This window comes from Synchiropus splendidus, chromosome 5 (assembly GCF_027744825.2).
Source record: "Synchiropus splendidus isolate RoL2022-P1 chromosome 5, RoL_Sspl_1.0, whole genome shotgun sequence".
Lineage (NCBI taxonomy): Eukaryota > Metazoa > Chordata > Actinopteri > Syngnathiformes > Callionymidae > Synchiropus > Synchiropus splendidus.
In genome coordinates, this window is record NC_071338.1 from 5,016,772 (window position 1) to 5,038,782 (window position 22,011).

The window sequence follows — 22,011 nt, forward strand, 5'->3', positions numbered from 1 at the left end:
GGGCTGTGTGTCAGACACAGTAGTTGGGGCACCGGTATTACACTGTTCTCTATCCGTTCCTCTTCACCATTTACACCACAGACCTCAGCTATCGGTCGGAGACTTGCCACCTTCAGAAGTTCTCTGACGACTCTGCCATAGTTGGATGTATCAGCAAGGGTGAGGAGACTGAGTACAGGGCTGTGGTGGAGGACTTTGTTGCTTGGTGTGAGCTGAATCATCTGCAGCTCAATGTGGCAAAGTCCAAAGAACTGGTGGTGGACCTAAGGAGGACAAAGTCTCCTGTGACCCGTGTTTCCATCCGGGGGGTCGATGTGGATATGGTCAAGGACTATAAATATCTTGGGGTCCTCATAGACAATAAACTGGACTGGGCTCGGAACACTGAGGCCCTTTACAAAAAAGGACAGAGTCGTCTACCTCTTCAGGAGGCTCAGGTCCTTCAATGCTGAGGATGTTTTATGAGTCGATGGTGTCCAGTGCAATTCTGTTCGCTGTGGTTTGCTGGGGCTGCAGATTAACGGTGGTGGACACTAACAGACTCAACAGACTCATCTGCAAAGCTGGTGATGTGGTGGGGGTGAAACTGGACTCCTTGGAGACGGTTATGGAGAGAAGGATGCTCCTGAAACTAAGGAGCATCCCAGACAACATCACCCACCCCCTCCAATACAGAAGCACATGGACCAACAGATTGAGACTACCCATCTCAAAGACTGAGTGCTACAGGAGGACCTTTCTTCCTGTTGCAATAAAAGTGTACAATTCATCCCTGAAAAAACAGTGAAGGACATGTTGACATGTTTTTTCTGTTCACAATTTCTATTTTATTGTGATACGTTGTGTACAGAGCATGTTACGAATAAAGTTTTCTGATTCTGATATTTCATTTGCTGTTCCCCAGTTTGGGAAGAATAAAGGCTACTATATCTATCTGACATGACACCATGCTAAGCTGCCTTTATGTATCAATTGTGTGTGTGAATTCAGAAATGGCCTTAAAAAAAAGCCAGGACATTTAAACCAAGATCAACAGGTACTAAGATGGATCCATACTTCTACAGTTACTGCTGTAGTAGTATCCAGTGACCAGACCTGAGTTGGTTTAGTGACGATTAATGACGTTACATAATAGCAAATGTAGGAAGAGTGGAACATTTATTAGATCAATAATCAAACACACATGTTGTCATCTCCTATTAATTTATTTAAAAACAAATTGAAGCCAGTACCGCTTTGCTTTACTCAAAGCAAGAAAAAAGGAAACATTTTTTTTAGCAGCTGGTGATCCTAATTCTACAAGTTCAATTACTTCCTAAATAACAACCTCATGGAGTCAACGTGCAGCAAAAACTAAATAAAACACATCAGTGCATTAAAAGGCACCTGCTCCACAGATTCAGGCAAAACTCTTGTCTACAGTGGGATGTCAATGCAACTCCATCCTCCCACCTATCAGCAAATCTAATAACTTTTCTAGGGTCAGATTACATTCATTTGCAACTCCATCCTCTACACACACACACATATATACGCACGCACGCACACACGCAACACAATTCTCTGCTTTACATTAAGTATCAATGTTTAAAAGCGACAAGGAACATGCAATACGGCCCAGGGGTTGCATTATCATCAGAAATTCTTGCCACCATTGTGGACATTTCACATCCCTGCAACATGCGTCGAGTCGTTCCTTTCAATTCACAGCTGCCTTTAATAGCAAACCGTCGACACAGTAGCAAAAAGTGGCTTCAGATCAACCGTATTTGTTGTCATTAATAAATAACAGATTCACATTATCAAATCTCCCTTCCACACAGTGAACACAATGCAAACCTCCACTGACAATTGCTTACACAAACCTAACCTCAGCAGCAACCACAAACCCCCAAAACCACATCAGGGACACTTGCCACAAAACCATACAGATGTTTTGGAGCTGTGCAGAATATGCTGGCTCAAATCAATAGTCTGACAGGGCTGAATGAATTGTAATTATCCAAAAAAACCATGGAGGCCAGGTTAGTAAGAACAGAAAATGTAAATGGCGGCTCAGAGGAACAACACGTCTTCAAATGAAGACATGAAGCAAGCACAGCAGAGAGTTAGAGTCCCAGTAATTTGTTTTTTTTTTCCTCTTTTCTTCCATGTTCGTCATAATTGTTAGGCATCAATGCCATAGTGAAACAGAGGGAAAGAAACCAATGCAAAAATTGCACTCTTTGCTCTCTGCTGCGCAAACACCTTGAATTAATACAGTAGAAGTAGGATGAATATGCATATGCACATGTATATGGATTTTACAGTAATTTGATTGTTGCAAATGTTTGCACCTCCGGGTGTAATATTTAACACTTGCCGCATTCAAAATGGGAATTACTGGTTATACGTCCGGGCCGGGACAGGCCAAGAGCCAGCACCATCACATATGGGTTACGCATGGACACGTACACAAGGGAATCAAGAGCTACATCTGGGAGAGTGCTGCCTCTGGCCGGCTCAGGGATACTACTGTAGCAGTTGCGAGCACACTCCAGCATCCCACACCAAAAACACATTTATCTATTCTCTGATTCTAATAATGCAATCCCAATGACAGTTCATCACATAACCAGCCATGAGAGACTTCCCTAAATACTTCACTATGACACCACCTTCACCACTGGCAGTTCTTTGATCATATTTGGGAAGTTACTTCAGATTTACTTTGTCAGATTTGCATAGATAAACCTCTATTCATTGGGAAAATAAAATTAACCGTAAACACAAAGAGACTTTCAGGATGTTCAGTGAAATATTTCAAATGCACTTCACATTTAGTTTTTGCAGAACAAGAATGACATGTTTTTCTTTTGAAGTGCAAAACTTGAAAGCAAAGATTTTTTTTTAAATACAGGTGAAATTGCAACACAATGATTGGAGCAGAAATACCGTGGTGATATACAAGTCTCCCACCAAACATCCAAACGTCTCAGCACTGACACAGAAAAGGCATCATTCGTGTTTTCACTCTGAACACAGTGGCAATGTTCCTGAATCCCTTGAGCATGATCAAAGAATCCAAGCACGAGTTGCGATGGTGACATTTATAATGTATCGTCACAAACTCATTCATCATGTTTAAAAGCTAATCCACACGTGTTTAATGCACTTACAGAAGCTGAAGTTTGTGTAGGGATTTTCAAGCACTGGCTGGTTGTTAATGGGTTGCTTAGAATAATAAACCTTGACTAAGGTAGTGGAAGGTGCTGTCAACGCTAAACTACGCAACAGGTGTACCACAGTGGAAAAGCACTGAATGACTTATGGTAGTGTTCTTAGGTACATGATGTCCTACAGTGCGCTGTTGTCGCTGTTGCTGCTGCCAACAGCGCTGTTTGACCTGCTTGAGCTGATCTTTTCTATTGTTGTTCAAAGTTTCTCAGCTAGAGTTTCTCAGCTGAAAGTCGATGAAGAAGTCATGGAGTGGTACCAATGGAGGAAGACCGATGAGCTGCTTTCTTATGAAGGCACTTCCTGGTAAAAGCTTTCCACAGACTAGCACCTGGGATTGTTTAGAAATGACCAGTAGAAGCCCTTTGTTGGAAGGAGCCTGGGAGTGCGAGCACTTCTTCATCACAGGAGGGTGAAGCCCAAAATGTAGTGGAGCAGTTTGTTGCGGTTGGCCTGAGGTAGAAAGGTGTTGCTCAACTCCAAAGCTGTAATGCCATTTTCTCTTCTTTCCTTCAGGACCTGAAGAGAACCAATGTTTGTGTGAATCCCAAGCCATCAGAAAATATCAATGTAGATGAGCAACTATATTTGGATTTGTTTCTTGAAGATAGGATGTTGCGTTGAATTTGAGAATTGATTCGTTTTGTACACAAGGTTAGGGAACTTTATTGCACTTGCTTCTCGGCGAGCTTCAACCACATTGCAGAAACACAATTTGGTGTTTTGGTCATACATAAAGACCATCTCTTACCCCAAGCTCTTTGAACGTCTTCACTGTGTTCTTGACCAAGTAGTGAGTCGCACTTTCGCCTGAGGACATAAAACAATGTTCAAAAACCTTTGCAAAAATCACCACCTTGTTCGGCATTACTTTGGATGGAGTAGTGGTATCCCTTTTCTCCATCGTCTCAAATCTTCCCATGTATGTACTAAGGATAACTCAATACCTCTTGTTCTTGTCCGATACTAAAATCACAGCCTTGAATATCGGCCAAGACGTTATCAGATGCCTTCTTCTCTTCAGTTCATAATAACAGCTAATGAACATCTACAATGGCTGTCTGAATCAAGACATGAATAAAATACCACATCCATGTACAAGCACAATACACACCTGGAGTGAGGGAAAAAAAGTAAACTTTAAAAGTACAAACTAAATGGAAAATTTAGGACATAGAACAAGTTTCAACTGAATATCATTTGACAGTAGTCAGCGCCAGGGTTGGACTGGCATTTTTGTCTTTGGCGGCTCACTGTGGACATGTGCGCTGTCAATCAACACATCAAGGTTCCATTGACCACTGGAAAAAATGCTGAGTTGGATTGCATCAGCCCAAATTTAGTCATTGCCCGGAACGCCCAATTACCAATCCAGCCCTTGGCCAACTTTCTATACTCTCAGTGTGTACAACATGAAGAAACAAACAGCCTTTGGCTCGAATTTAAGATTCTGGACACACATCTGAGCCTCAGACGTCATCATGAAAAGCTAGAAAGAGGCTGGATTTCCACAGGTCATAGATGAAGTTGCTCATGTGTTTTGCACAGAGGGATCACAGATAGCGTATCTGAGGCGGTACTCACAACATGATACATGAACATGATTTAAGATTATGATATGGCATTGTGAGACACAGAACAGATCCAAACGTAGCAAATCAGGCCACTCCTAGCACATTACATACAGTGATGATAAACAGCAACAGTTGGTGGGTCTAGCTGTGCAAGGCCACCGTACCGCTACAATCACACTGCGGCGAATTAGAAAAGCCTTGCTGACAAATTGCCATCTGCCAAACATCATAGCGACTCAGATGAGCTCTGCCATGGTGCAGCTTCGTGATGTGAACCTTAGCTTGAGTGGTGGCATCACTTTCAATAAACTCAGTCACGGTGAGTTGTCGGTTCAGGAGCCGGAGCTGTTCAGGATTCTCACAAAAAGTGGGAGGGAACTAAAAAGTGTCACTAAGGCAGAAAAAAACAACGACAGCAAAATGATAAGTTGGTGCAATACTGTGAAATTGTTGGTTGCTTTGCTCAGACTATTTGTTTTCACCCCATTATCAAGTCACAACTTTTGACAATGAGCAGACATAGAAGGCGCATCTCTTATGCAACAAAAGCATGTGTATTGGGTATGTTTTGCCGATGTGACTGTTGTCCTAGTTTGCATAGCTGCCTCACGCCAGCGCAAACAAAGCATGTATTTTACTTTACGTAATTTCCAGCAATTCCTTGACGTAGTTTTCATTTAGTAAAAAGACAATACCAAACACACCCACAGACAGGCTTTTAGCTAGGATTTTGAAACAGGGCGTCCAAAGCCAAGCACCCAACCCATAACCTCACCCGCAGTCTATTCCCCTGCAGACACACCATGGCAACGACTGACTTTACAACTTGCTTTGTAAAACACAAGCTGTAAACATCGATTTGGACAAAAATATATTTTTTATAAAAACAAACATCTGAGTCAAATAAGAATCATTAATAGAGATGAAGTCAGTAGTTGTTGCCACACTAACACTTTCTGGTCTCCTGGGCAGCTGTTTTACTCAGCTGACTCTGATTAATAAAAAACAACAACATACTTTTATGATGACTCTTTCCCTTATTACAAGCTAATTGTCTACAGTTTTGTTCATCTTGTTTTACATATATTTATGCAAGATAAGCATACAGTTGTATCAGCTGTGTATCCGGTTTCTAAACTTTCACACATTTACGCATTCATTCATTCATTCAAACAAAATATACATAAAGGCAAGTCACTTCATTAGATAAATAGAAACATGTGAGTTTTGATCCCTATTCAGCTATTTTGCTCACATTCAGCATGCGTGTGTGTGGTGCATGGGAACGGGAGGTGACACGATGTCGGTTGAAGGACACTGAGACACTTCCCGTGTCCCTAGTCGTAGGCTTTGAAGCAGTACAAGTGGGACTGGAGTCGGAAGAGATCAGAGCCGCCCAAGTGAGGAATCACCGCCAGCGGCAAAGCAGAGTTTCGACGTGTCCTCAGCCAAGGCAGTGTACACAACGGGAGTGGGAAGCCCTCTTTGTTGTGAAGGCACAGCAATCCACGCATTGCTTGTGGTCATCCACAACTAGTTCAAATCGAAAGTGGTCGGGCTCCTAATCCAGTGGAGAGCTGAATAAGCAAGAGGGAGTATGACAGGCAGTGATCATATTTATACCGGAGGCGGAGCCACATGTGTCAGCTCTGACCAATCACAGCCGGTCAAAGACAAGCTCAAGGCTTGGATGGGTGGAAGGGGCAATCACTTTATTAAGTGCATGCTGTCTGATGTCAACAAATGGCAGTATGAATTCAAATTCAAAATGAAGTAAAACCAAAAACTTATGGTATGGCCACGCTACGACTGAAGAAGTGTTGTAAAACAGTGAATTTTGATCACATTCGGTGAAACTGGCTCTGTGATTGGTTGACTGGGCTGCACAGCAGTGATGCAGTGATGCTGCTCACATGCCAATTTCTATTTTCAGAATTCAACAGAGTAACTCTGCCGGTGGTTGCGTATGGCTGCATAAAAAGAGCTAAGTCAAAAAGTACATGTCAAGTTAATGCTGCGACTATGCAAAGACCCTGCTATCTACATGTATTTACAATAAAATAGTCTCTTTGCCAGTGATATCATTGTGATTAGTTGTACAGTATCTATCCGTGCCTTAGAAGCCCGTCCGTGAGACGATTGTCAGAACACTGACCAAAATAATATTTAATACCCTTTTTGAATTCTATCAAAGCTGATACCTGAAGGCATCTTGATAAGATCTGTCTCTTTGAGAATAAGCCTTTTGATTTGTCAATTTTGTTACGTTGACCAGTATACAGCTTTATTTTAAAGAATATTATTACTATGACCATAGTTATCAAGATTCACATTTTTTTTTCTTACCATAAGCGGCGATTCCTCTCTCTGTCCGAGTCAGCAGGTACCTAAAGAGCCTGGACGTGTATTCTGACTCCGGCATGGGTTGACTCAGACTGTGGATAAAAATAGCAGCACCGCTGTAGGCCTCCAGTACTGGGCTGAGCTGGTGCTGAAGGAAGACAAAGAACTCCTGGTGTTCTGCTGAGACGCTCACCTGGAGGACATATACACTGTTATTCCACCTCTTGGACCAGCAAGATGATCTTAGGAAGTCCACATCTCTAGGAGTACATGAACCCTCAAATCATAACTGAAGGGGCAGTGAACGGGGGCATCTAATCCTTGATGCAACTGACACCTACTAGCCAGTAACGCAGATGCATGTGTGATTGTGATGCGACCTTTGATGTACTGTGTGGGAATGTAATTGCTCCAACATTCACACATTTGATACCTTCAGGTAACGATCTCTCTGCTCCTCTCCAAAGTCACTATCTTCATCCTCCTCATCACTTCTCCAAGAGACTGGCTCTGGGAAGGTTTTTGCCCATGGTTCTTCCGTTGGGCTCAGGCTCAGCTCCTCCTGATCTTCCTGCAATCATCAATTAACTTACCAATAAAAGCTCGGTGAAGAAAATACAACCACATAATCATTGCAACGGTATTTACACATACACATTTAACCATAAAAATGCAAGTGATGCAAGTTTAACTCTCAACTGACCTCAGCAACGTACAGAACTCCATACTGGATCAAACGGGTCACCGCATCATGGAAAACTTGATAAATGGTCTGACACGGCTGCATGAGAGAAGGACACAGGTCAACAACACAAAAATGAACTGAAATGCTCACAAAGCTCATAGGTGCTTGTCAGTCAGTGAATTCCATAGTTGGGTTTTATTTTTACTGACAAAAATACTTAAAACCTGTTTGATTTCATACCAAAACCAAATTAATCATGGTGATTTTTATTTTAGTTTTTATGAACTCAAATACTGTTTTAATGTCAGCATGTTGTTGACTGGATGAAAAATCAAAATGCAGGTGGCAGAAAAAGTCTGATCACCAGGGGCTCTTGTTTTGAATTTCCAATATCTGAATCTGGATGCTGAATTCTTCTTCTGCATTACATGTGAGCAACACATCAACATTGGCATGTTTTTGAGAAGCCCACTTTTTAGTTAAATCACTGAAACCTTGTGAATGGTGATCTTTCCACCTGAATTTCAAACGTCACAACTTTAAGTAGTAAATGTGTTTTTCTTGGACCTAAATAATATCACAAATGATAAACAAACACACTGGTGAAATATTAATACATTTCATAAATAAAGGAATAAAGGAACTGCAACAAGCAAATGTAATGTAATGGAGAATACTTGTATCAAACCCAGATTTTCCAAATGTTTCACAAGCACATCGGCAACATGGGGACTGAGAATGTGATGAGTTTTTTTCCCCTTGGAAGACCAGAACAAGTAATTGCCACTGTCTGAGATACAGTACTTGACCCGTAGTTTAACAGTCAGTAATGTCGAAGTACAGCCCAAATTGTCAATTTCATTTAATTATACATAACATTAATGCGTGGCAATTTATTTCTTGAGAACTTGTGATTGTCGACTAACTCACCGGGGCAATCGCCACTTCGTTGATGAGGAAGTGTGAAAGTCCAGCAGCTTTGCGGATAAGTTTCTCCTGACTGAGGGGGAGACTGTTGAGGCCTTGTTGCTGTGCAGGCTCTGAGTCCAAAACCATCTCCCGCTGCAGGGACAGGATGCTGCAGGCTGCATTTTAATATGCAGAAGAGAAACAAGTAAGTGGCAGCTCTGAAGCATGCGGGACTAATGTCCACAGTTTCACATACCAATGATGGCATCAGAGATGAAAACATGGAAAAGGCCATTGCTGTAGAAGTTAAGCTCAAAAAGTGCTGGGACAGTTTGGCTCGGAGAGATGGTGAACTCGCCATTGCGATTAGAACTGCTGGTCACGTTGATGCAGTTTTCCAGTAGGTGGAGAGCTCGCATCACCACGTCCTCTGAGTTGCCAGAGAAACCTAGGTCGAAGTCCCGCGACAGTATCTCCTCCTTCATGTTAAAGAAGTCTTCCACCAGTTTAGACAGAGCCACTCCCTAGAGGAAAATGAGTGAGTTAGGTTTGGTATAAGTAGTATACCATGATATCACAACCACCATCTGCGAATCTTCATTGCTATGCACACATTTTAACAGTCTGGATCAGAGAAATTAAATATATCTGAGACAGTTATTCTGATGGTACGAACAGACTGGCTCTGAGCATCAATAACGTTTTCAAACACTGTTCTTTTTAAGGAGGCGGGCACATGTGTAATGGAGAAAAGTGATGCTGGTACATAATTGGAAAAAAAAGGCTGTGCAGAATGGAAAACAGAGGATCCCAATCCTATAGACCACACTAAGTCAAATCTGAGAAGTCCACGGATAAACCTGGAAGTACAAAGTGGTGCGGTGAGAAGTAAATACAACACCAGAGAATGTTATTGAGACTCAAGGAATTTAGCATAAGTCACAGTATCATGAAGCTTTTCCTTCAAACCATGACTAGAGTCCGTAGGATGAACAGCTGCTTTAACAAGAGACAACTAAAGAAATCTTAACCGGTCCCCATTGAAAATTGATAATAAGTATTAAAATGCGGTTGAAGATATTGCATGCCGCAATGCAGAATTATCCCTCTTGTTATTAAATTAATCAACATAAACATACAATGAGGTCCTGTTGGATGAGGTGGGTGTACTAATGTAAGCAAATGGGTGCCTGCGTGTGTACTTTGACATCCCACCTTGACTAGGTCCATTCAAAAATAAAATAAAAAACAAAAATTAAAACAGAATCATCGTTATTCCCTAGAAGATGGAAAATTTGGCTATTGCTGCCTACAAACACCGGTTGTCAGTCTATCACATCAATGTAACAGCAGAGGGCAGCAGCACACCACTTGGGTATTAACGTGCAGCGAGCTGATGTTCGTGACATTAACATATTCTTGGCAGGTGAAGTCTAGCAGGCATGTCAGGAAGTGAAATGGGCCATTGTGGTGCAAATAAACAAGCTAATAGTAGAATAAGAGAGTATACAAAAGGCCTGAACTTACCTGTCTATGTCTATAAAGCAATAGACAGGCAATGATGTGTGTCGACATGATGGCCGACGACTTATTCGCCGCTGTGAAGACAAAGGCATGGTGAACAAACGTTGACGTTTATATAGAAACTAATTAATATGTTAAAGTGGAACAGGTCAGAAGGCATTTTCAATACAATTATGAAAATACATGAATTTCACTTCAACTTCAGGAATGATCTACCAGGAACTCATTGAGCCTTATATGTGGTCATTTGGAACACAGGGTTTACTATTGGTCATCTTCTACAGCATTCAAGAGAGTAAAGCATTAGTGCTGGTGCACCCCCCTCCCTTTTGAGAGTTCCAAATCTGATTGGGTGACAACACCACACCACACAGCTGGCTGCTCTCTGATTGGAGGAGGGAGAAAGAGCACAACAGAAGGGGATTCTGCATGTGAATTGACTTGAGAGAACCAGTTTGTGTTGTGCTACCATGAAATAGAAGTCTTGAGTGCTGTGAGAGAGTGGAGCTGCTACTCTGCTGGGTTCCAATGAAGGTTGCATAATGAGGGATTGTGTTTCATGCCTTTGCTTTGGGATGTTTTAGACGGTAAGAACTGAGTCCTGCCTATGATCATCGGACAAAAAGGCAGTTATTCATGTTATGTAGTACAGCAATTTCAGGATTATTGAGCGCACCTGAATATAAGACAAAGCCACTAGATTTATGAAGAAAAAAGATTTGGGACATTGAAAAGCTGCACGAGTTTAGCATCGAGACCCATTAACAACGAAAACCAGCTTGGCAATGTTCTGAACATGCATCATGCCACCAGGCACATGCACAGAAATCTTGGGGGTTGGCGATCAAGCCAGAAAAAAAGGGATCCCATCACAAAAAAATATTTTTTTTTTGTCTTACATTACCAAATGTACAGTGGTACCTCGGTTCTCGACCACAATCCGTTCCAGAAGCGAATTGTTCGAAATCTGAATCGATTTTTCCCATTACAATTAATGAAAAAAGAAATAATGCGCTCCAAGTCTTAAAATAGTCTTTTGTAGGAGTGAATGTAGCATGTCTGCTGCAGGTGCGCTGTTCGTCTATGTGTGTGGCCGCTGCATGTGGGAGGGGTTGCCGAGTGAGTGACGTCTCTCCAGAAGTGAAGAGGTGCCCGGTGCGTGTCCAGCTCTGAATGTGCGCTTCTGTGCAGTTTGGCTGTGACAAAGTCATAAACCAAGTAACGCTCTGTCCCAGACTCGCCTCATCCCTGTCCCAGCTCCAGCCGACAACAGGACATCAAACCCTGGAGTGCGCGCTCCAGCCTTGTCGGTGTCGAGATGGAGCAGCTACCCTGTGACACTCTACCACGGTCCAGTGAGGAGACAGGAAAGGTTTTACACCTCAATATGAAGAAAAAACAGTCAGTAAATGTAGCTAACGGGACACGTCTGCATACAGAGGCTGTGTTATACGCAATAACAAAATGCGTTGTGGGGCGTTCGAGTTCTGGATTTTCGTTCGAAATCCGGAGCAAAAAAAATCTCAGAATTTTTGTTCGAACTCCGATTTGTTCGAATTCCAGGACGTTCGAAAAGCGAGGTACCACTGTATTTTGGAAACAGAAGAGGCCTTCATTGTAGTGCTTGGCACCTCGTGCTGAGCAGCGGCCCAGTGGTAAACGCGGCCACAGAGACATTTCATTAGTATCTTTACGGATTGCACTATAGAACATTTGGTCATTAAGATCATACATACTGAGCAGCCTTGTAATTTAGTTTAGTGTCAAATTACCTTCAAGATGCATTTAAGAGTAATTCTGGAGGCAAATCGGCAACCTTAGCTTTCTCAGGGATGTGCTCTGACGACTATTTCACTGCGACATTGCATGTATTATTATTATTAAAGCACTCAATGCATGGTTTTTGCCCATGTGTTCCGGGCGCTTTCCTTCACTGCTCCGGCGTTCCCAGAGTTTCGCACTGCAGCTGAGACTGGTTGTGGAGGTACATAGTGTGAAAAAAATGTAGTGGCTTATAGTAGTTGAAAGGGGTGCATGCGCAAATCAATCTTCTTACTGAAGAGAACGTGTTTGGCCAGGTTGTTGATCAGTTGTCTCCTGAAGATGTCATCAGGCAGTTCTCCGTTTTGTTGGATGTCCTCTTGCCCCTCAAACAGCTGCACATCTGGCCTGCAGAAATCAACAACTGTTTTTTGACTCTTATCTCTGGTAGAGCTTTTGGGACTCTGTACACTTGTTTCAGCAAATGTAAATACCCAACATAACACCTCAACATATAATACAATTGCATTTATGGGTGAACGATCTGACTTGATTTCTGCTTTGATCATGACTACTGGTTACCGATTCAATTCCCAACTGATTATCCATTATTTAGGGTCATCAATCAGCGATTCTTTATTTACATTCTGACAGCAGGAACTAAAAATACACCAATGGAGCGTTTGAAATGTATAATGGATTGCTTACATTTTTATTGAGCAACAACTCAAAGTTGTTTCACAGAGATAAAATGAAAGCCTTATTTATTTTAGAGGTACAAACAACTTATGACTGATGACATGGACTGATGTGGTGTTGTGGACTGACCATTCTCTTGTGAGATTGGTGATGGAGGAGCAGCAGGTTCACTTCTCTGTCACACCATCACAATGTCCTCTCTGGTGAAGAACACTTGTTGTGCAGCAACACAGGTGCCCGAGATGCATTACTGACGTCATTTTCTTAGCTTGCTTTGAGATGGAGGACACTATGGTCTTATAAAGGAAAGAAGTCGATTGACGCAGTCTCCTTTACGCTACACTGCCTCCTCCGGATGGAAGTGGGTAATGTGAAGTGACATCCAAAATGTGCTTATATACCTGCTCACTTTTGTCTATGAAGTCTGCAGCACGCACTGAGCACCATTCATGACAACGTTCGACACGTTGTCCGGGAGATAGAATTTCACAAAATTAAATAGAAAAAAAAGTAATATAAGCAAAATTAATTCATTTAATTTTCACCAAGCCTAACCCTAGCACAGTCTCCAGAGATTCACCTCGTCTCTCATCAAATTAAATGTTGTCCTTTTGACAGAATAATTGCTAATAAATAAAAATGATTTAAAGTTCATTTTTTACATCATGGACACTGTCTCATAATTTTGATTTTGCAAATTCAATGTTAATCCATGTGATCAATATCGGTGATCCTGATTGAAGCATCCCAAATACTAACCATTAACAGAGTAAATACTTTGGATGAACCTTTAGTGACTATTCTAGGATACAATCGAGTCCGACACAGCAAGAAGCTAATAATTACATTATAATGATTAATAACTAGCTAACATGCTGCCAATACATATATCAGTAAGTGATTTAATTCTGATAAAATACAGTACCTAATTTCAAGTGCTACCTTACAGGTATGTACAGGAGTGTATTCTGACTCACTGCGTAGAAATGATTGTGGGCATCAGGGCGTGTTCCAATGACACAGGTTGAGGAATGTGTCTGTTTCTCTGGGAGTCAAGGTACTCCTGCATCAACACAGAACAATGACAAGGTATATGTTAGAGAACGTATGAAATTATTATGCTCTTGTATCTATTACTATGCAGATATCGAAACACTATATATTGTACTTGTAAAATAAATAATTAATATAGATTTTCTAAGCAAACAGTACCAAGAGACTAATCGTTATTACACCCATTTCATCAAAGTAACTAATCATAGCAACATACATTTATGTTTTTGTTTAAAATACTGTACATTTCACAAATTCCAGGGTGTTAAATATTTATGCATCACATCAATTCACTAGTGATTCACTCATGAACATGTACATAACTGAAAATAGAAGCATGCTGCAGCACTCATCCTTTACTTGAAAAAAGGTCATTTCGAGGAGGTACCTTCAGAGAAAATGGCTGATTAAAATCCACCCGGACACAACCATAGTTCTTCCTCAACATTCTGAAGACCCCACAGGCGATTCCCCACAGACTCTCGTTCTTTTTGGGTTTTCCCTGTTAGGATTCATACAAAACAAATGAACAATGAAAATAACTGAACATTGATTGGCAAAAAAACAAAGGTAATAGGAGTCCTGCTTCTCACCAGTTGCTCACTGTTGTAGTTGCCCTCAATAATTCGGTCATAGGAGATGCCAACTGGCACCACCAGGACATCAGCAATGGCTCCAGTGCACAGTGTATCCACCACAATGGAGAGCATTCCTGCACGCGCTGGAGAGGGCTTGCCGCTACGGGAGCGCGTGCCCTCCAGGTACACTTCCAAAAACTGCTGTTGGCGCAACAGCTCCTCTGTGTACTGAAGACAAACAGAAATAAAGATATGACACAAATATGATGAGATATGTCATCTAGCAGATAAACAAAAAAATCCTGCACCTGTGGTCTCACATGTACCCCCCCAAAACTCCTGCTGTTGTCATGATAATTAAAGGTGCCTTGTTGTATAACAGAATTCCACTGTGTTTAGTATAAACACAACTACTGCATATAAAGGAGCAGTGTCCTTCAGTCCTGAAATAGTCTTGAGGCTCTGGAATTCATGTCCAGCCCTAGTCAAAGCAAGACGCCAAACTGACACACATGTCTGAGCAAAATTTAGATGCGTGCCACAGTTTACAATGGCATGAAAGTTTGTCACTGTAGCTTCTGTGTAGCTGTTGTGGGAAGAAAGGGAACACATTACACACATTACTGTTTTGCTCTATTAGCTGTCAACAGCTGATTTTAAGCCCATGAAGCATAAAACGTACATTGTATCAAAGTATGTCGATCATATGATTGTTTTATTTCCAACACATTTCTATTGGCCAGTTCTGAAGTCTTTTCATAATATACCAACAGCATGTTAAGTGAGACTGGAATATAGAACAAATGACAATAGATCATTTTACTCCATAATAGGGATGCCATAGCGATACCATTTTTCCCCAACGAGTGGTGTACTTGCAATTGAGTACTCACCCATACAGAGTACTTCCGCCATTACAGTTACTTTGATTTTTTTTAATTATTAAAATAATTTCATATATCGTCCGTTATTTCAACAACATTCCCCAGTAAATTTTGCTGGTACATTGGTGACGATCACAAGTTTCTCTGCAGTGCAAACACAAATTTAAAAAAATATATCATGAACTGACATTCGAAAATTGGGCGTATCAATTTTGTGGTATCAATGGCATTTTATGACTACGAGCACAAGGACTCAAACCTGTTATCGGACCGACACCCAATACCAGTACTTGTGAATCCCTTTTCTTTAATGCTTCAACACTACGATCTTCAACTGCGCATAATGTTAGATTGATATTTTATAAACAACACGAGAAATCACGGGCATGCTGTAATTGATGCTCAACGGCATGTGTCACTGAGACATTGACATTTTCCATTGCAGCAAACCCCTCAATGTTCAATAAATTCTTTTAAATTAGGATATTGCCATTGAGTGAGCTGTTACATTTTACAACAGCAAGAGAAAGTAAACCCGCTGCTACTTTGCTGGACAAGAAGTGTGTTAGTGTAATAGTGTAACTAGTGTGTGTTCCCTTTACCGTTAATGTGCAGTGTACAAATTAATATGAATCAACAAAAAAAGGTTTTACACACCCCATGTAAAAGAGACCTGTACAAGATGTCTTTCTTGCCGTCTCCTGTCTCCTCCATTTTACGCCGTATGAAGAATCCACCCAGTTTTCTGATCAGAGTACTGTCAAAAAAAGGTCAATATACATCAAGACAATTGCAAGCAGCAAGTGAAGAGAAAAGATGCAAAGCAAGGGCACTGAACCCTGATGGTGAGGAAGGGTTATTTGTGAACCACGGCAAATTCATAGTACACTGTACAGCAGCAGCAAAAGAACAACCCTTTTAACTATATTACCTTTTAATATCCTATATTAATATGTGTAATATATCACATATTGTTTCATTTGTTCCACAGCAGAGCAGAACAGCGGCAGGGCAGGTCAAACAAGACACAGAGCAGGTACCTGAGGATCGGGATGCTCAGGTTGTTCCCGGCAGCAATGTGAGGAGCTTTGATGTTGTGGCAGAATAGAATCAGGGTGATGAGAAGATAGTCAATGTGAGATTTGTGGACAGGGAGAAAGACCATCGGCACATTTTCCTGCACAGACAAAAAATATTGGTATATTTGAAGGCAGTTATAGAATATTTTAAAAACAAAGCAAGAAAAAAGAAATGGTGACATACAGGTGACAGCATTTCCTTATATTATCATGGCAACAGGGTACAATGAACTGCAAAAACTGAGGCCTTACCACCTAAATAAAAACAAGGCTGCAGGAGAGAAAAAAAGCTAAAATGATTTGCTCAAACGTCCTTAATGGGAGGGAGACACCTTATAAACAAAGCAGCAATTAGCTGTAATCTCTGATTCAATAGTGTGGGAATTCCAGGGTGACAAACATGTTCACAGTGCTTGCTCTTTAATCCATTTACCACACATCAACGGATTATAATCGATGGCAGTTTGTTTATAAAAGTGAATGGCCTGAACCTTTTCCCTTATTTTGGGTAATAAGAGGAGAAAGTAACCGGAGTAACTGTTAGAGGAAACAGGGCATGCGGTTGTGATGGTGCAACGACAAGGTGAGATCTGCTACTTACCTCTGTAGCGGCTTTCTTAACCATCTCCAGTTGACCCTTGTGGATTTGAATACTCCAGAAGAATCCATTAAAGAGTCTCAGGAGAACCCAACCTGTCAGCCTGAACCACAGAAAGATAACGACAAAACAGTTGTAAAGAGCTAATCAAAATTAATGTAAAATTTTCTATTGAGTACTCTTTTGTCTTCCAATCTACCCTGCTTCATGGTGTTCTATGTTTAAGTCTCAATCATACATGCGCAAACTGCATCACACTGGAGCATGAAGTCGCACCATGAGAAGAAAATATCACAGACTGAGAAAGCAATTCCTGAAAAGCACCATAACTTTGTCCTTCCAAATCTGGATCAGGATAACTAACACAGTGACACCATGTCCGCTACACTGACACAATCCTAGCCCAACCACATTGTCCCTCAGTAACACAGAAACATCAGAGGCTTTTAATTTAAGTGAAGAACTTTCACACGAGATGCGACACAATAAATCAATTAAACTACACGTACACAGCACTTTTGAAACAGAGATACATCCCATTCAGGATTGCAGCGCAGTGGAAACATCAGTGAAGAAAAACTCTCCAGACAGTATAAAAAGCAGAGAAGGGGACTATGCAGACTTATGTGTTACTGTACCAACTTTCTGGTCCGGATACGCAAATTGCGTTAAAAACATTTCATAGGAGGTGAAGAAGATAAATGTTTTTCTTTTTACAGGACACAGTATACAGGTTATGTATGTGGTATCTGGAAAGGCAAATTTCTAATGCATTCAATTGTTACCTCCAGCATTTTTAGGAGAGAATTGCTATACTACTAACCCCTCAATGGCATTCCTAACATGCGCACACACACCATTGCAGGACCTCCAGCTTAAGCACACTTGTGTGCACTAAAAATCCAAAACAATTGTTTAACACCCTTAGTGGTTTGAAACTTTTAGGCAATTCTTACGGCGTTTAAAGCCATCCAGACGAACTACAGACAACCAAAACCAACAGATGAAGGTTCTGCACCTAATGAAGGACGGGGAAATGTTGGCCGCCATCTTCTCGAGAAGAATTCTGGCTTTCTGCTTTGCATAACTGACAGTCCTAGGCTGTTGGCCAAGCTCTCCAGCTGATGCACTTAGATCTGTTGCCACTTGTGTGATGGCACTTTCCACCCTGAAACATACACATGTATTAAGATTATTTTTACAATGCAATCTGGAGTTACATGTGCTTATACGGCTCCTTACCCTTCTTTGTTGAGCACGTTGTCCACTACGTTCCTGGTGAACATGTCTTTGTGAACATCTCTCTCCAAGACAAATAGCAAATAACTCAACCTGCGAGCCAGCCAACCCCGCTGCCTGCACCAGAGGGAAAAGGCCTTCGTTAAACATCATCCTCAAGTGAGTTGTCCAAAAGTAAGTCCATATCATTATGAATCACAAAGCGGTGTATCCAATTGCTAAAAAAATGGAATCTTTTCTCACCAATGTCCAGCACAGCGAGTGTGTTCATGTGCACATATAACACATTTTAATTAAGTCAATAATATCAATATGATATCAATGACAAATGCAGCGCTAACTCAGATCTGCAATCATGTATCATATCTCTGATCTGATGCAAAGCAAAACCATCTCGGCCATACGGTTCTATCAAATAAGTTATGCAGGTGCAGAGCTGGGCTGGAGGCAGCAGCCACCGCATCGTGACATCACATTGCACGGTAGAACTATAAAGCAATAACTTCAAAATGGAGCACGATTATGGTGAGGGACTTTCTGCATCATGGAGAGGACTTCAACATGAGAAACATACGCAAGAGTCAGGAAAGTTGGACTGGCAGGGGAAGGCCTTTTTAAAACTACCAACAAGGCCTATGACAAAGTACCAAGATGTCTCCATGAGTTTTGCTTGCTGGGTCAGTCATTGGATACATGTCACTGGTGTCAACTGATAGCTAACATGAATTATTCACAGGTGTTTTTGCGTCGTCCTTTTAGATGAGTGGGGAATGGTAAGGATGATATTTATCAAATACGCTACTTGTATACAACATAGAAAAACAGGTACAATAGAAGGAATTCCGGTAATGAGGCTTTGTTTTTGGTGCAACAATTAAATCCTTTATGCAACAAAACATGTAGAGGAATTTCAATCATTCTCACTTTACCTTGTATGTGTCTCATTAATGTAAATGACATTGCGCAGTCCCAGGGAGGGAATACTGGGGTTGAAAAGTCTCTCCTAAATTTGAAAAAAAAAAGAGAAAAACAAGAAAGAAATTATATATTCCAAGCATTAACAACCACTTCTCAGAGGTCTAACGCAAGTGAAAACAAGCCTATCACCGGATTGGCTGAACTGTATGTCGGATGCTATTTTGACATTTATCCTCATTTTGAAGTGTTGGGTGTACAGAGGATATTATGAATAAATAAAGATGGCATTAGTGTTCTCCATATGCAAGTTTATATGCACCTATTGAGTTTCCTGTCAACAGTAAAGCCACACCGTTAGGTGAGTGTTTCTGAGACAGGCTAAGACAGAGGATATCTTCACATCCAAGTAGCGCAACATATTAGCTGCCTTTTCGTCAAGTCAAATGATCGAGACGATAATTGTCAGTGTTATATTACCCAGCTTTGTGGCGTGCAAGTGTGACAACAGCGACCAACAAAAGGCCTTTTCCTGTTCAGCAATCCTTCCTTCCACGTGCTCGTAAGACACCGCAGGACCGAAGGGCTCGTGCTGCGCTCCTACACACAAGAAAAATGACATCAAAAATGTCACCTGTAGATGTCCAAAAATGTTAATTTGTCATTTGGGACTCACAGAATCATCGTTAGGGTGTTTCCAGCGGTTGCACCACTGCTCCCCATTGTTGACCTGCAGCAACAAACCGTCCATGACACCCTTCCTGGGACCTCTTCTTGCTTCGGGTCACGAAAACACCACTAGCCAGCAAGCTGTTCAAACATGATAGAGTTTTTTTGTCAAGAACAAGAACTGATCAGTTAACATCTGCATAGCAAAGTGGCATTCGTTCAATTCAGTGAGGAGACAAAGTGTCATGCTTTTCACAGCGTACAGTACAGTACACACAAATTGGATCTAGAGGCTAATCTGTAGATACGAAATAAGTAACTACTCAAACTTGTTGGTTGCTGTTGTGTACATCTCCTACATTGTTAGACCTGAACCAATCACTATACCTATAAAAGGGAAACGATGAGGAAAACAGAAAATGCTCTCTCTGTGTCAATCTCACCAGTTGAATGGAGGCCAAACAAAAATGGGTTCATTAGAAGTGTTAGCTCCAGTTCGGCCTGATGTTGAGGGAAAACAGTCACATTCCACTGCCTACCAAACCTTCAGGTTGGGTCAACTGTGGATATCTCAGGCAGTTGGGACACGGAGAAGGACCAACCCACACAGTGTTTTCTGCAGCACTTAATTTAAGCAGCTGCCTTGGGTACACCATCCTGGAAAATGTAATCCAAAAAAATGTTTGGTTTTTTTGCCAGTTGCTTGCAATCTAGTGGAGGGCAAGACCTTTATTGGTTAGTAGCTCAATACCTAATAGAAGGCTGTGTTTGAAACTGCTGCTGTGACTTGTTGGTTCTCAAACACAGAGGGTTCAATGACCGAAAGGAGGACACTTGACAATAGAGTGAAGCAAAACAAAATGAAGAGTTGAGAGGATAAGATGACAATTGAAACAGTCCCCATTCCAGACCATTAAGAGTGAGTTACGTTTTAGGTTTGTGTGTGCGAGTGTGTGGCTACCAGTCACAGAAATACATTCAAAGTAGTCAGAAAACAAAACATAGCTTTAAGGTCTAACAAAAGCAAGTTATTTTCCCCATGACTTCACCCTGCTGACCTCAAGTCATTTTCTTGCTGGGTGTGAGGTAAAACTCAAGCTTTTAGATAGATTTTTGATCACGTTGACAGGATTATTTTAAAAGTAAGCCAGAAGTCAAAAATGAGTGAGTACCAGTGACTTCGATCTTACTTTTGTATGCTGTTTATTGGATTAGATCGAAATGTTGTTACAGCTGCATAACAATGGCATATTTTACATTTTCGCAATTGCTTGCAATTGTTGCTAATCTTTATCTTAGCGTCATTACCTTTACTGTGCTAATGCCTAAGGACTGAAATCTACTGCGGGGACAACTGTAGGAGAAGAGACATTATCTCAACACCCATGACAATTTACAGATTAAATAAACCCATTATGCCTCTGTCTCTCTCAAGCGTCCCTGGACTATATTGGGCTTGGGTTATAATCGGTCTAACAAGATCTGGGTCGTCACTAATAATCAGGTCAAACAGGAGAAGTCCCAGTCTGACAGATGGATTCAGATAACCAGACACAATGGACACCACCATGTCCGAGTCTCCAACTGAGAGAACTTAAAAAAAAAAAGCATTTGTGACGAGTAGAATCACGGCCGTTCGTTCTATTAGAGCAACTATAACATTAGATAAAGCCGTGTTTATTTTCGCCCCGGCAGTTCATTCATGAAGCAACCGGACTCCAGGTTTCAAAGAGCCCTCTCCGGTGCTGTCAACTTCAATGTCAACCGAGACGAGAGTAAACCGACAAACCTCCACGAACCACATGTGCCGGTGCGCACGTTAAATGACGCATGGGCCGCATCACTGTAAGGTGTAACACACACACACACAGAACTACATACCGAAGAAGCAAGATACGGTTAATATAGAGCTAGCGGTGCCCGGTTAGCACTAGCTCGCTAACAAGCTTGCGCTCACTTACCTTGAATATCAAGACGCAATGACTCATATCTCTGGAATAAACGTTTCAGCAAAGGAGCAGCGGTTCTCTGGGTGATGCCGGGTCCTTGCGCAGGAAAAATTGTTTCCACGCCACCCTTTGAAAGAACGGATGACAGGCAGAGAGAGCCGAGGGAGCAGCGTGTTGTTTTGGCAGAGCGCCGGCGTTAGAGGCGAGAGGCATGTGCGACTGTGAGCACTAGAGGGCAGTGTCACACATTTCTTCGATATATCCTACCACTTGAGTATGGAATGTTGAGCGGATCACCTATTTCGGCGCCACGTACACCGAAATCACAACGTATAA

The 22,011-nt window shown here is 41.5% G+C and overlaps 1 protein-coding gene across 1 annotated transcript; it reads right to left on the reverse strand.

The window, feature by feature from the left end:
* Nucleotides 1-943: 943 nt before the first annotated feature.
* Nucleotides 944-22,005, reverse strand: gpam (glycerol-3-phosphate acyltransferase, mitochondrial). The gene is made up of 21 exons (XM_053866249.1): nucleotides 21,688-22,005; nucleotides 19,734-19,867; nucleotides 19,538-19,657; nucleotides 19,072-19,145; nucleotides 18,146-18,259; nucleotides 17,922-18,071; nucleotides 16,907-17,006; nucleotides 16,267-16,403; nucleotides 15,884-15,983; nucleotides 14,358-14,570; nucleotides 14,153-14,266; nucleotides 13,689-13,774; nucleotides 12,308-12,420; nucleotides 10,255-10,325; nucleotides 8,984-9,251; nucleotides 8,749-8,903; nucleotides 7,837-7,914; nucleotides 7,567-7,704; nucleotides 7,137-7,326; nucleotides 3,968-4,026; nucleotides 944-3,735 (listed from the first exon to the last, which is right to left on the reverse strand). The coding sequence occupies exons 2-21, from the start codon at nucleotides 19,806-19,808 to the stop codon at nucleotides 3,619-3,621; spliced, it is 2,472 nt and encodes an 823-aa protein (XP_053722224.1). The 5' UTR covers nucleotides 19,809-19,867; nucleotides 21,688-22,005; the 3' UTR covers nucleotides 944-3,618.
* Nucleotides 22,006-22,011: the final 6 nt, after the last annotated feature.